The sequence below is a fragment of the Hyperolius riggenbachi genome, chromosome 3 (genome assembly GCF_040937935.1).
Source record: "Hyperolius riggenbachi isolate aHypRig1 chromosome 3, aHypRig1.pri, whole genome shotgun sequence".
In the NCBI taxonomy this organism is placed as follows: Eukaryota; Metazoa; Chordata; class Amphibia; order Anura; family Hyperoliidae; genus Hyperolius; species Hyperolius riggenbachi.
In genome coordinates, this window is record NC_090648.1 from 16988560 (window position 1) to 17001599 (window position 13040).

The window sequence follows — 13040 nt, forward strand, 5'->3', positions numbered from 1 at the left end:
AGGGATAAAGTTCTTGCAAAATTTAAAGCAGGCTTAGGCTACAAAAAGATTTCCAAAGCCTTGAACATCCCACAGAGCACTGGTCAAGCGATCATTCAGAAATGGGAGTATGGCACAACTGTAAACCTACCAAGACAAGGTCGTTCACCTAAACTCACAGGCCGAGCAAGGAGAGCGCTGATCAGAAATGCAGTCAAGAGGTCCATGGTGACCTACAGCTCAGTGTGGGAAATCTGTCCATAGGACAACTATTAGTCATGCACTGCACAAAGTTGGCCTTTATGGAAGAGTAGCAAGAATAAAGCCATGGTGTAATGGTTAAGGGCTCTGCCTCAGACGCAGGGGACCAGGGTTCGAATCTCGGCTCTGCCTGTTCAGTAAGCCAGCACCTATTCAGTAGGAGACCCTAGACACTGCTACTGCCTATAGAGCGCGTCCTAGTGGCTGCAGGTCTGGCGCTTTGAGTCTGCCAGGAGAAAAGCGCAATATAAATGTTTTGTCTTGTCATTATTAAAAGAAAAGCATAAGAAGTCCCATTTGCAGTTTGCCACAAGCCATGTGGGGGACACAGCAACCATGTGGAAGAAGGTGCTCTGGTCAGATGAGACCAAAATGGAACTTTTTGGCCAAAATGCAAAACGCTATGTATAGCGGAAAACTAACACTGCACATCACTCTGAACACACCATCCCCACTGTCAAATATGGTGGTGGCAGTATCCTGCTCTGGGGTTGCTTCTCTTCAGCAGGGACAGGGAAGCTGGTCAGAGTTGATGGGAAGATGGATGGAGCCAAATACAGGGCAAACTTGGAAGAAAACCTCTTGGAGACTGCAAAAGACTTGAGACTGGGGCGGAGGTTCACCTTCCAGCAGGACAATGGCCCTAAACATAAAGCCAGGGCAACAATGGAATGATTTAAAACAAATGTGGAAAACTTCAAGGGGGCCGAATACTTTAGCAAGCCACTGTATGTATAGAGTGTGTGTGTGGTGTATGAAATATGACCTATAAGTATGTGTGTGACAGTGAGCAGCATGTTCCCATGTCTCTGTGTGTCTCTTGTAAATAAAGTTGAGTTGAAGTGTTCCCACTTTTAGGCCCTTTTCTCGGGAGGGTGAAATTCCCCGGCTGTCAGCTGCTCCTGTACACCGACTGGGTATTTGGTAGAGCTCTGCATGGGCCATTGAGAAGTGTCACCTCTATGGAGTTACATGCGAGCACGGTGGGGGCTGTCCTCAGAGGTGACACGCCACACCCCTGTGTGTCGCATGACATGCCTGCTGTCATCAATGCTGCTATTTGCCTGCATGAAGTTGCAGCCAGAAGCTGCGCGTGACCGGGAGAGTCGCACACCGCCTGGTGAGGGGTTGCTGGAACCCCGGAGCATGGAAATCCAATCAATCAAAGAGGGATCCGCACGCAGTCCAGCTGGAACAATGTGACCTTTATCGTTCTGAGACACACATATCCAACATCTGACCGTCTCAACTGGTGATTGTTTCGGGGCCTAGACCGTTCCCCTTTTGACAGGGCACAGGCAGATAAACATAGACACCACATAGTGCCAAACACAACCTATATATAGCACACACATGAATACCACGCCTCAATGTTACCAGTAAGCTCCACCCCCTATTGGCTGGGATAGTGAGAAAGCCGTTATTCATAAGGTTTATAAGATATTGGGTAAATGGCCGGGCATTCAGTTGGACATACCTGTGCATCACCTTGCAGGCCTGTCAGCAGGTGCCCACTGGGGATACATAAAGGCCGCTCTGTGCCTGGGAGAGTTCAGCAAAATTATCACAGTATGTTTTACTAAATAAGGGGGGGGGGGGTCTGCATAGAAAGGTTATTGACAATACCCGGGAGGCGGGGTGGTGACCCTGGCTTCGTTCGGGCTGTCATGTAGGATACCTTAGATGGAACAGTGTTCTCCCCAGAGCCTTTCAGCTGGGCGGAGCGCCCACCTGACCCTGCCCTCCCGCCCGGCTGCCGTTTGCCCTGGTCTGTGGCAGAATTACTGTACTTTCTCCTCTTGAATAATTACAGCGAGCAGAGCAGCGTGTCTGTGCAGCCAGCTCGCTGTTATTCACTCAGGGAGATATCTCCGCCCTCTTCCCCAGCTCCCTTCGTAGTGTAGAGGGGTGGGGAAAGCTCCTGTGAAGTTACATGCAGGACAGATAAGCTTACACCGCGGGACGCCTGGCTCAATTCATTCAACCGGCAAGTCTCCTGTCATAATGGGGGAGGGGGGCTGTCTCGAAGCCGTTGCTGTGTGGTAAATGCTTTTTATATGCAGACAGCATTAGATTAGCTTCACACACTTGTACAGTACTGTTCTCACCAATGACTAATGTTTAAACAGATGTGGAGAGGAGAGCTGTAGCATTGCAGATTTCTGCTGAGAGATTATAAAAAGGTGGCATCTCTGACCTTATTTCTAGAAAATAAAAAAGCAGTTTAGCTGTAATCTTAGCTAAACTTGGAAAATACTTGTGGTTATTGCAGTCTAAACTTCAGAGCACTTTATTCAGCAGCCTCCATGATTGTCCCTCTTAAAGTAAGTGTGTGCGTGAGTGCGGTGTGCATGTGTGAGAGAGCAGTGTGTGTGTGTGTGTGTGTGTGTGTGTGTGTGTGTGTGTGTGTGTGTGTGTGTGTGTGTGGTGTGTGTGTGTGTGTGTGTGTGTGTGTGTGTGTGTGTGTGTGTGTGTGGTGTGCATGTGTGAGAGAGCATGGTGTGTGTGTGTGTGCGGTGTGCATGTGTGAGAGAGCATGGTGTGTGTGTGTGTGCGGTGTGCATGTGTGAGAGAGCATGGTGTGTGTGTGAGTGCGGTGTGCATGTGTGAGAGAGCATGGTGTGTGTGTGCGTGTTTATGGTGTGTGTGTTTTATCCTGGGCTGTCCATAATCCAGTAGTACCTAGCATATCTCCCCCCCCCCCCCCCCCCCCAGTGGTGTGATTCCGCACCCTGGGCTCGATTCACAAAAGTGTGATAACTGCTCTCAGAGCAGCTATCACGTGATCTGCCGGCGTGACGAGGTTTGCGCGCGTTCACCATTACTCCGCATGGTAAAGGAAGGTTTGCATGAAACACGCAGCCGATTGCGCGCAAACCTTCCTTTATCATGGGGAGTAATGGAGTACGCGCGCAAACCTCGTCACGCCGGCAGATCACGTGATCGCTGCTCTGAGAGCAGTTATCACACTTTTGTGTATCAACCCCCCAGTGTGACCCTACCCACCCGGCTACTTTTTCATGCCACCCGGCTGGAAAAAATTTCTGGGGAGAACACTGTGGAAGACAATGAGATTGTTCCATCGATTGGTAAGCGTATGGGGTCAGATGAGAATATTTCCTGGTCGTTAGATGCGCGGGTTATGAAGGCCGGGATCGTCCAGTGATGGTGTTGGGAGGGTTGTTATGTGTAACTATGTAATGGAGTATGGATAGTACGTATTTTACCTTTATTGTCATTGAGGCAACCATTTGGTTCTGTGAGGAGCACAAGAGGTCTCATGACTCATCTGACTCCGTGCCCCTGACGAGTCTTAGAGTGCTGAAACATGTCGGGTAGAGTTCGGATGCGGAAGCGAAACCAACATGTGAAACCACAGCATGACAGTCGGAGAGGAGGTGAAAATCCAGGCAACGGAGGTGGAGTGGACTTGCCAAGCCTGTGGCGGCATAGATGTCACCCAAAGCCCAGAGGGAGTAAGCTGCCAAGCAAACCTCAAATGGGGAGAGCCCGTCTCAAAAACTCTGAGCTGATGCTTGTATCGGGAGCAATGTAGTTTTATATATTAATAAATGCTTGGGGTATTACACGATTTGAGGGACAACCTGAGAACTGTCCCAAGGCCTCATTAGACCTTCCAGTAGGTCTTCACACAGGTTAGTTGCTCACTAGGGTGTGGTGGAGGCTGACTATCCAGGGAGTCCACTCTTGGACTGTGTGTGGGCTGTGGCTCGGATCTGGCGATATGAACCTTCACTGAAGATATAGGAACGTGGATTGTTGATAACTTTTGGACATTTATTCAGGGCTGTGGAGTCTGAGTCGGGGCAATTTTGGGTGCCTGGAGTCGGAGTCGGGAAAAAATGCACCGACTCCTAATGAATTTAAACTGTAATTAAAATAGAAAATATGATAAAATGTTCTATTTCTCAGATAATACTCATCATAAATAATTTATACATACAGTAATAGCTGTGCTTAGTCCACAAAAATGAAATAAACCAATCAAAATCAGTTACTTGTGCTGCTTCAATAAAGCAGTCCATGTATTTTGTAAGGTCAGATATACACATATCTGATTGTTACTGTATATATGTGTACACAGGAATCTCTTATATACTAAATAACATCTATGCTGTAAGTATAAAGCCTGATGTGTAGCTGTGTCACTAAGGGCCTGTTTCCACTAGAGCGAATCCGCATGCGTTGTCTGCATGCGGATTCGCATAACCAATACAAGTGGATGGGACTGTTTCCACTTGCCAGTTTTTTGCTGCGTTTTTCTGTGCAGGAGTTTTCTGCACGGTAGAGCCTGCAGAATTCGCCTGCGTGTGGAATGCAGGGGAATTGCAGGCAATGTATTTAATTGGGGAAATCGCACATGCGCTTTTACCGCGATTTCGCGTGCAAATTCGCGCAAAAACTAATGTTAATTGAACCAGGCAGGGACATGGTTAAAATCGCTGATAGCCTGTCTACGCACTAGTGGAAACGAGCCCTAATAGAGATGGTCAATGAGATGGAAATAATTCTGCGTTGATGCTGATTTATGCAAATGTATGCACTCTCTTTGCTCATGAAATCAAATAATGTGATATGTTAAAATTTGGTTTGGTGACTACAAATTAAATGGTACCTGAGAAGGATGAAAAGAAAAGTTTTATACATACCTGGGGCTTCTTCCAGCCCCCTTCAGGCTAATCAGTCCCTCGCTGTCCACCTCCACCACCTGGATCTTCTGCTATGAGTCCTGGTAATTCAGCCAGTCAGCGCAGTCCGGCCGCATGCCGCTCCCACAGCCAGGAACATTCTGCAACTGCGCAATAGTGCCGCACAGGTGTAGTATGCTCCTGGCGGCGGAGTGTGTGCATGCGCACTACGCCAGACTGGCTCAAGTACCTGGACTCATAGCAGAAGATACATGTGGCGGAGGAGGACAGCGAGGGACTGATTAGCCTGAAGGGGGCTGGAGGAAGCCCCAGGTATGTATAAAACTTTACTTTCATCTGTCTCAGGTTTACTTTGTTACACAGTAGTACTACAGTATACTCTACATATGCACTCTCCACAGAGCTGCAGGGAATCCACTGAGAATGTTGTGCACATTGAACACAGGTGTTGTCTATCACCCATAAACCTGGTTCAGATTGTGCATGAAGAATGTGTAATAGAGGAAGAATCCCCTCATTCCCCTGCAGAGTACCTGCACATCATGCTTACATGTACCCACAGTCACATTGCCTAGGGCCTGATAGATGTTCTTTATTCCAGTCTGTACCTTTTACAAGTACTCTTACCAAGGACTAGTTTTAGTCTATGACTAAAGGGAATAAAAGCAATAAGTTTTAAATCAGGATGATACCATTTATTGGCTAACTAAAAATGAATAAAAATAAGCAAGCTTTTGGCCTTGCAGCCTTCATCGGGCTTATAAATATGGCAGTCTCCATATCCTTCTCACACCAGTTGTCTTTTAAAATTCCTAAGCGTTGGCAGTTAAGAGACGAATTTCAGGTTACATACTTTCAATCAACAAGATTGTAATATGCAAATTAGAGGAGTCTGAGTCGGTGGAATCCTAAACTGAGGAGTCGGAGTCGGTGGATTTTTGTACCGACTCCACAGCCCTGCATTTATTTACATTATTTATTGTCATTGTGTTTCCTTCCGCTGACGTGATTATGTCTATAAATGATAGGCTCATTCAGTCGCATACAGTGGAGAGTGCATACTGTACAATTTTCTAAGCAGGTGCCGTGAGCTCCATCCGCTGGTATATTTTTGTTCTCTGTGGATAAGAGGTGAACCAGCAGGATTCACTTTCTTCTTTTGCCTCTGTACAATTTGGTGCCAGCGCGCAGGTGTGCTATTGTATAATCTTTTTAAACTTAGTAATAACTGGGACAAATGGGTAAATAGAATGTGTGGGTTTTATCTACAGTAGCACATTTTATTTTAAAACTATAATGGCTGAAAAGTGAGAAACAATGTTTGTTTTTTTCATTTTTTTTCTTCTTACTGCCTTCAAAATGCATATAAAATAAAATCGTAGCAGAAAAGTACCACCAAAAGAGGCTTATTTGGGGCAAAAAATGTACAGCTCATTTAGGTGTAATAAGTAGTGAAAGAGTTATTGCCGAATGAATGGAAGCAGCGCTGAAATATGAAAATTGCTTTGGATCTTGAAGCCGACCCAAACCAAACATTTTTTTTAATTCAAAATATTTAGTTGCAGCACTCTGACACATACAAAGATAAATAAACACTCCTTCAAGCCTATTTCAGTGCATGCTTTTCACCCTTCTCTTTCCATAACTAGGGTTATACAGGTGGCAGCCATTAGCAATTCCTCCATTGGCGGACACCATCTACTCCACCAGTTTGCCAGATTCTGTCCTGAAAATATGAAAGAAAGGGAGGGGTTCCTCCAATAAATGTAAAATATTTTATATTTGTCATCATGCAGCTGAAAAAAGGATATTATATAAATATATAAAAGGATATTATATAAAGAAAAAAATTTATTACTCTAATTTAGAAAATAGATTTTATTTCTGAAATACTGTATTTTTAATTTAGGTCCACTTTAAGGCAAAATAAAAACAGTGGTTAAGTCTCTGGCTAGCTTTATATTGGGGTGGTGTAGCCTTCTAGGGGGTGAACCGTGCTGAAGGTTATGAGTCAGTGACTTCATTAACAGCTGTCCAACTCTACAGCCTTGGAATACATTTTAAAAAGGTATTGCAGAAGATATGGTAGGACATTAGCATACATCTATGGTAGGACTAGTGAGCTCCTCTGCAGACAGATAGTGATGAAAAATGTGATGGAAATGTATGTATGCATATGGCCAGCTTATGTAACTCACTGATTTCATTACAGATCCCAGCATTGGACTTGTGGTGTACACAGTGCTGAGACACGCCTGTCTACATTCTGTAGAACTGTTACTGACTTTCACCTTCCATTCTCTTCTGCTGTCAGCAATGGCCTCTGCTGGTCTGAGAGAGGAGCTGAAGTGTTCCATCTGTCTGAGCATTTATACAGATCCTGTAACCCTGAGATGTGGACACAACTTCTGCCGGGGCTGTATTCATCGTGTTCTAGTCACACAGGAGGGGTCTGGAGGATATTCCTGTCCTGAATGCAGAGAGAAGTTTCAGGAGCGGCCGGCACTGCAGAGGAACATAACGCTGTGTAACATCGTGGAGAACTTCCTGTCTACTCCGCAAGGTCAGGAGGAGTCTCACATCTTCTGCGGTCAGTGTTTTCATGCTCCTGTACCTGCTGTAAAATCCTGTCTGCACTGTGAGGTTTCTCTGTGTGAAAACCACCTGATAGTCCACAAAAAGTCCAAAGAACATGTCTTATGTGACCCCACTACCTCCACGGAGTACAGGAAATGCACCATCCATCAAGAGGTGCTTCAGTATTACTGCACTGAGGATGCTGCCTGTGTCTGTGTGTCCTGCTACGTGATTGGAGAACATGTCGGCCATAAGATGGTGTCTCTGACTAAGGCCTCTGAAAGCAGAAAGGGTGAACTGAGAAATGTTCAGCAGGAAGTGATGTCACAGAGACAGGAGATTGAGAAAAGAGTCCAGAGTCTGGAGGAATGCAGGAGAAAAGCACAAGAAAAAGCAGATGATGAAACAGAGAGAGTCACTGCCCTGTTTAAAGACCTATTGAGACGGCTGGAAGACCTGGAGAAGAAAGTCACAAGTGACATCACCAGACAGGCAGAAAGGGTGTCATTATACTGTGATGACATCATCATGGCATTGGAAATAAAGAAGCAGAAGCTGTCCAGGAAGGTGCGCCACATTGAGGAGCTGTGTAACATGACTGACCCACTGACTGTCTTACAGGAATCACCCATATGGGACACGGAGGAGGGGGATAATGAGGACAGTGATTCAGATACAGGTGACTTGTGTGACACGGAGGAGGGGGATAATGAGGACAGTGATTCAGACACAGGTGACAGAGAGGTGCGGGATGAGGACAGGGACAGACAAGGAGGACATCTGGATGTGGCCGGCATCTCACACACATTACACACAGGACTGTCTGATATCATGTCTGGAGTGACTGGAGGGATCTATTTACAGCCTGCAGACATATCACTGGATGTAAACACAGCTTGCAATGCTCTACGGATATCACGGGACAGGAAATTTGTATCCAGCCGAGACAAAATCCAGAATCGCCCAGAAACAGCAGAGAGGTTTCAGTGCTCTGTTCTTCAGGTGTTGAGCAGCCAGAGTTTCTCCTCAGGGCGGCGTTACTGGGAAGTGGATATTGGGGGATCAGAGAGCTGGAGAGTCGGGATGTGTTACCCCAGTATAGCCAGGAGAGGAGATGAGTCAGAGATTGGATGTAATAAGAAGTCCTGGGGTTTGGACAGGACTGGTGATCACTATTCAGTTATACATGACTGCGAAGAGATCTGGTTACCTGACAAGATCCCCAGTGAGAGAGTCAGGATATATCTGGATTATGAGGCCGGGCAGATCTCCTTTTATGCCTTGTGTGACCCGATCAGACACCTCCACACCTTCACTGCCACCTTCACTGAGCCCCTCCATGCTGTATTAGGTGTATGGGAAGGTTATATAAAGATATCTGGGGGGAGGCCGGAGATGTGAGAAATCTGCCCAGACACTGGTGACCTCATCATTCATGAGTATTCTATATGATTACATCTGTGTCTGGAGCCCTGCTTTATATGTCATCCCTTTATAGCCAGAGGCTTCTGTCCTGCAGCTTCTCTGGAGTCACTGATGCTTCAGATAAAGGACTTTATTTTTTACTTATAAGGGAAACGGAAGCAAAAAATTAATTCATTTTAATACATGCCTACGTAGAGATGAGGCTCTGGATACCATAAAGCCTTCCTAGTCCTTGCTCTGTCCCGTCCTTGCGCCATCCACCTTTGAAGTTAATCCCCAAATAGCTGCAAATACGAGCTCATTCGTACTGGGCATGGACCCGGGCAGAGATGCTCTTATTGGTAAATACTCGAGTCGCGAATAGTTCGGAAGGCTTCCTGAGAAGTGCTGAAGACCTAGGAGGGGGAGTAACTTCAACCGGGGATGGTGCCGGGAAAACAGGGCGGACTGAGGACCGGGAAGACTCGATGGTGTCCAGTGTGTATGAAAACTGACATTTATCTGCTTCCAAGAAGTCCCGAAAGAGACACTGAGGCGGAAAAAAATGATATAATGAATTGGTTGTGTAGTACGTATAACTACTAGAAGATTAGTAGCAAAGAAAATATTCTGTTTTTTTTATTTTGTTATATAGTGTTTTTTTATAACATTGCATTATTCTCTAATATTTGCAGTTTACACACTACTCAGTATTCTAAATCATTTCACAGAGCAAGCCAGTGAACTTTTGACCCCCATTCTCTGCAGAGAAAAAGAGATACAATGACTGACAGTAGAGATAATAAGCTTCAGAAGACAGAACTCATTGCCACCGTGGAGCTCGATGGGCTCGATTCACAAAGCGGTGATAACCCAGTTAAAGACTTTAGGCGTGATAACCATTTTTATCATGCCTAAACTCAGTTTAGGCATGATAAGTTTAGATAAGTTTAGATCGCGTGCAAAGTCCCACACGCAAAGCAGCGCTATTAAACTCTATGCAAAGTGCACCAGACTTTGCTAGCGCAAAACTTTTGATCAGCTGTGCACTGCGGTGCTAACCCAGTTGGTGCTTAAACTTATCACGCCTAAAAACTTATCACACCTAAACTTATCATGCCTAAACTGAGTTTAGGCGTGATAAAGGGCTTTTCACTAGCGTGCTAACTGTTAGAACCGCTTTGTGAATCAGGCCCAATGGCTTTTTTGCATAGATAACTGGAGTTTCTTAAAGAGACTCTGAAGCGAAAATAAATCTCGCTTCAGAGCTCATAGTTAGCAGGGGCATGTGTGCCCCTGCTAAACCGCCGCTATCGCGCCACTAAACGGGGGTCCCTTCACCCCCAAACCCCCCACTGCAACACTTGGTCGCAGACTTGGTCGCTCCTGGAGGCAGGGCTAACGACTGCGGCCCTGCCTCTAGTCACGTCTATCAGCGGCTCATCGACGCCTCTCCCCCGCCCCTCTCAGTGAAGGAAGACTGAGAGGGGCGGGGGAGAGGCGGAGATACGCGCTGACAGATGCGCGTGGGGCAGGGCTGCGGCGGTTAGCCCTGCCCCAACCAGGAAGCGCTGCCCGGCTGTACGGAGGAGATTTGGGGGATCAGGGACCCCCGTTAAGCCGCGGGATAGCTGCGTTTTACCAGGGGCACACATGCCCCTGCTATCTGAGGTCTGAAGCGAGATTTATTCTCGCTTCAGACTCTCTTTAATTCTTCCTGTACTGGAAACAATATTAGACTTATGTCTCTGCTCCTAATGTTTTATTCCTTAGCTGTACTATGCATACAAATTATATCATTTTTTTTCCGCTTCAGTGTTTCTTAAGAATAATTGACTGAAGTCTGTGGTGGCTGGATTACCTAATTCTTGGCACCCTGATGCTGCTCCCTGTCTTTGGGCTTCCACCCGTTTCCTGTTCCCAGTCCTCTCCTCTCCCCAGCCTGCCTGAAGTCCCCCGTAGCTGCAACTAGCACTTTTGATCTGCACATGTGCAAGTTCTGAACCGCATACATGCGCAGTGACAGGAAGTGCTCAGGGAACAGTGATTCCTTTTGCTGTGCACACGCGGTTCAGAACTCAACAGAGGGATCCAAATGAATAATAAGGGGAGCCGGGGGGTAACCCTGAAGACGACCAGGCGGGTGAGGATTAGGTCATCCAGCCCACTATGGGTTTCACTTATTGTTACCCCGATTTAGAGGTACTCTAATGTTGGGTGACTCCAGGCAAGATTTTGTTGAGCTTTTGATATAGTTTCAGATGGGTCCTTATCAGACCTTTATTATTGTCTGTGCTCCTGTGGGAGTATTTCTTCTCGCTTTCTGTTCCTGCGACCTTATAAAGACTCTGACATGAATGAACATCTATAGGAATTGGAATCCACACTCTTATATGGTCACTGTAGAGTGTTTTCAGTGAGGCACAGCTGCTTCACCTGTCTATTTACATGTTCTTGCTTTGAGGCACTGAGTGTCACACTGAGAGGTGTGTTATCAGCTGCCTGAGCTCAGTATATCCATAACACACATCACAGGTGCCTGTCAGATACACATAAACACAAAGCTAAGACTTTTGTATTTGAAAGTTTCCCACAAGGGGGAGGATTTAGTTAGAAACTTTGGGCCTGGTGACCCACAAGACAGGAGATGGCTTCTTCCTGAAAATCCTTTTATATTTAGTTTTTTTAATAGATGGTACTATTCCCAGATTGGAGAAGAACCCTGGTCTCCCCTATATAAACATTACTGAGGCACGAGCCCACCAACATTTGTGCAGCTCATTTAGTTCCTTAGCGTTGGGAAATTGCCAAGCTGCAGATATGAGAAGCTCACTGCTGGTCTGTTTCCTGCTCTGTCCTCTATTTGTGCTTTTTTCTTATACCTCAACTCACAGCTCTTACTCTTTATACCTTAAAGAGGATCTGTAAGGAGAAAAATGTCCCGCTGGGGGTACTTACCTTGGGAGGGGGAAGGGTCTGGTTCCTTATGAGGCTTCCCCCGTCCTCCTCTGGCCATGGCTTCCCTTGGTGGCACCTCTAGAACGGTGGAGAGGTAAATATTTACCTTCGCCGTCTCCAGTGCAGGTGCAGTAGAACCTTTCCACTCAGGCTGAGGCAGAAATAGCCAAACCCAATCAGGTCCCCTCTACTGCACAGGCGAGTAGCTTGCACAGTACTGCGGACCCGATCGGGCTCGTCTATTTCTGCCTGAAGCCATTAGAGTACCTGCGCTGGAGACAGGGAATATAAGTATTGCAGGTACTACTGCGCCACAGCTGGCCCAGGCTGTCGGCTGTGGTTTAGAGGAGTCAGTGATGGATCCCTTTGGCTTGGGGGGGATGGGGGAAGCCTTATTGGGATCGAGGCTTCCCCCTCCTGAGGTAATTATCCCCAAGAGGATTATTTTTTCCTTGGCGATCCTCTTCAGTGTTCTCCTCAGGCTGTTTTCGGTGAGCACCTGGCTGTCATCGGCTCACCCCCTCATCCTTCTCCTATTCTGTAAGCAGAGTTGTTCCTCCTGCTTCCCCTCCTCACATCCCACCCGGCTACTTTTTATGACACCCAGCTGGAGAAAATTCTGGGGAGAACACCTCTGTTTAAACTAGAGACTAGAGGCAACGTAAGGTCAGGCAGTAAGGTCATTATGGCCAAACGCATCAGAACTGAACTCAAACCCCACCTGAAGCAAATAATCCAAACCTACAAATATAAGTTTCATTTTAATTCTGTTGAGGATTTGCCTTCACTTTGTTTGTTGAGTTTTGGAAAAAAAAAAAAAGTTTAAGCAATGTTGTAGCAGAAATGCAGTGAATAGTTAGAATAGATGTTTAGACCCCGGTACAGGAGGCTGGAGGAATAGATGTGTAGACCCCGGTACGGGAGGCTGGAGGAATAGATGTGTAGACCCCGGTACAGGAGGCTGTAGGAATAGATGTGTAGACCTGGTACGGGAGGCTGTAGGAATAGATGTGTAGACCCCGGTACAGGAGGCTGTAGGAATAGATGTGTAGACCTGGTACGGGAGGCTGTAGGAATAGATGTGTAGACCCCGGTACAGGAGGCTGTAGGAATAGATGTGTAGACCCCGGTACAGGAGGCTGTAGGAATAGATGTGTAGACCCCGGTACGGGAGGCTGTAGGAATAATGTG

The 13040-nt window shown here is 46.5% G+C and overlaps 1 protein-coding gene across 1 annotated transcript in view; it reads left to right on the forward strand.

The window, feature by feature from the left end:
- The window catches only part of LOC137561831 (uncharacterized), an 83747-nt gene that overhangs the window by 15349 nt on the left and 55358 nt on the right, over positions 1–13040 (forward strand). The window contains exons 2-3 of the mRNA XM_068273187.1: positions 7123–8884; positions 12331–12389. Coding sequence (XP_068129288.1) covers positions 7227–8884; positions 12331–12389 — 1717 coding nt within the window. The 5' untranslated portion in view covers positions 7123–7226. The remainder of the gene's footprint in view (positions 1–7122; positions 8885–12330; positions 12390–13040) is intronic.